This window comes from Haliaeetus leucocephalus, unplaced genomic scaffold (genome assembly GCF_000737465.1).
Source record: "Haliaeetus leucocephalus isolate CR32 unplaced genomic scaffold, Haliaeetus_leucocephalus-4.0 Scaffold110, whole genome shotgun sequence".
NCBI lineage: Eukaryota > Metazoa > Chordata > Aves > Accipitriformes > Accipitridae > Haliaeetus > Haliaeetus leucocephalus.
In genome coordinates, this window is record NW_010972546.1 from 1,983,568 (window position 1) to 1,985,699 (window position 2,132).

Below are 2,132 nucleotides of genomic sequence, written 5' to 3' on the forward strand. Positions count from 1 at the left end.
GGCGGGGGGGGCGAGCGGCGGGGGACAGGGGGGCGGCGCACGGCCCCCACCCGGCGCTGGACCCTCGCCGGGACCGGGCATCATCCCCGGCGGGGCGCTGCCCATGCCGCTCATGGCGCTCTGCATCTCCGCCAGCATCCGCTGCTTCTCCCGCTTGGGGATGCGCCCGAAGCGCACCGCTGCGGGGGACATCAGCGTTAGTGGGCAGCCCGGGCACGCCGACACCCCCCTCCATCCCAACCCTGCGCGACGGGGGACCGGGGGCTGCCAGGAACGTGGCTGCATCCCTACGGCCCGGCTTGGAGGGGATGCATCCCTGGAGCACGTGGAAGGGGGCACGTGTCCTGCGGGACACGCGTGGCACCCAGTGCGGGCAGGGGGACCCGACGCTGGAGGGGACATACAGCCCTGACCATGGGGGAGGACCCATCCCGGGAGGGGGACATGCAGCCCTGGGCACTGGGGATCGCACCCCGGAGAGGATGTACAGCACCGAAGATGGGGTCCCCGGTTCTGGGGTGCCCCTGGGGGGGCCGGGGCTGAGCTCACCATCACGGGACATGCCAACCAGCAGGCACTTCTTGAAGCGGCACTGCTGGCAGCGGTTGCGGTTGATGCGGACGATGGAGCAGTTCTCGTTCTTGAGGCACTTCTTGTACTGGATGTTCTGCTGGATGCTGCGGCGGAAGAAGCCCTGCGGGGCAGGGGGGGTGTCACTCAGGACCTCCCCCAGCACAGCAGGGGCTCTGTGCCACCCCAGCCCCATCCCCGGTACCTTGCAGCCCTCGCAGGCGTGGACGCCGTAGTGGAAGCCGGAGGCAACATCCCCGCAGACCTTGCAGAGCAGCACCATCCCGTTCAGCTCTGCGGAGGGATGGGGGTGAGCGGGGTCCCGGGGTGCCCACCAGGACATGGGGAGGAGGACCACCCGCCACCCCCACTGCCCACCCCACTCACTGGTGACGGTGCTGCCGGCTTTGCTGGGCGAGCTGCGGCGTCGCTCATCCACGGGGACCTGCTGCACCCCGGGGAAGTTCACCGAGGATCCGTATGATGAGGAGGAGGAGGAGGAGGAGGAGGAGGAAGGAGAGCCGTCCTCACGGGGGGCCAGTGAGCCCCCGCCGTAGGCGCGGGAGTCCTGGAGGGAGCCGGTGGGCGACGGGGGAAAGTAGGTGGGGAAGGGCTGGGAGCCCGACTGGGAGCTGCCGTTGGAGCTGTCGCTGCAGAGCGAGACGGGGCTGGTGCGGTTGGGCGAGGTGCCGCTGGAGCCCACGTAGCTGATCACGCCGCCTGCGGGCAGAGCAGCAGGGCCACACATGCACCGAGCTGCACTGGGCTCAGCCTCTCCTGGCCCAGAGGGGACCCCAAAAAGTAGATTGCAGCCCCGGGTGGGGTGGGGGTGGGGGGTCCCCAGGGAAGCACCCCGGATGCATCCCTGCCCCGTAGGCGTCCTGCTGCACCGTGGCCGCACGTGTGCCGCCCTCCCTGAGTCAGGCAGGGTGCCTGCCAGCTGCCACGAGTGCTGGCCCCACGTGGGACGGGGACAGCCGGGTTGCCCAGGTGCGTGCCGACTGTGAACATGGGCACAGCGCCCCGGAAGCGCCCGTGGGAGGAATGCGGGCCGAGAACCCATCAGAGGTGTAACCGGGAGGTCACGGCAGTTACAGCCACCAGCTCCGGCCCCGTGCCCGTGGCACAGCCCGGCTCCCAGCCCCACAGATCCAGACGGACCCCCACGGCAAAGCCCCCGCATGGCACCGGGGGGGGGTACAGCACAGCCCCCTCAGCTGGGGGGATGCAGCCTCACCGCAGGGCTGCATTAAAGGGCAGAGGCTGGGGAGGCTCTCCGTGGGAGAACCCCACAAAGGTGGGGACCAGCGCCGGTGCTGTGCCCACGGCCAGCCCTGGCAGAGGTCACAGCCCCCCCCATTCATTCCCCCCTGCCCCCCCCACCACCACCACGCACGGGGCAGGGGCAGCAGCACTGGGACACGGCTCCAGCTGAGTCTGGGACACGTGGAGGGCGACGTTGGGGACACACGGGATCGTCGGGGCCATGTGTCTCCCGCCGCACACGGTGCCGCTGGCACGGATGCCATGAGCCAGGGCCAGCCTGCCACCACCAGCCACCC

At 70.5% G+C, this 2,132-nt stretch overlaps 1 protein-coding gene across 1 annotated transcript in view; it reads right to left on the reverse strand.

The window, feature by feature from the left end:
- Positions 1 to 1,318, reverse strand: part of NR1D1 (nuclear receptor subfamily 1, group D, member 1) — a 3,140-nt gene extending 1,822 nt beyond the window's left edge. The window contains 5 exon segments of the mRNA XM_010585709.1: positions 1 to 10; positions 13 to 179; positions 550 to 694; positions 776 to 864; positions 958 to 1,318. The exon segment at positions 1 to 10 is cut by the window's left edge and continues 614 nt beyond it. Coding sequence (XP_010584011.1) covers positions 1 to 10; positions 13 to 179; positions 550 to 694; positions 776 to 864; positions 958 to 1,318 — 772 coding nt within the window.
- Between the last annotated feature and the right edge of the window lie 814 nt (positions 1,319 to 2,132).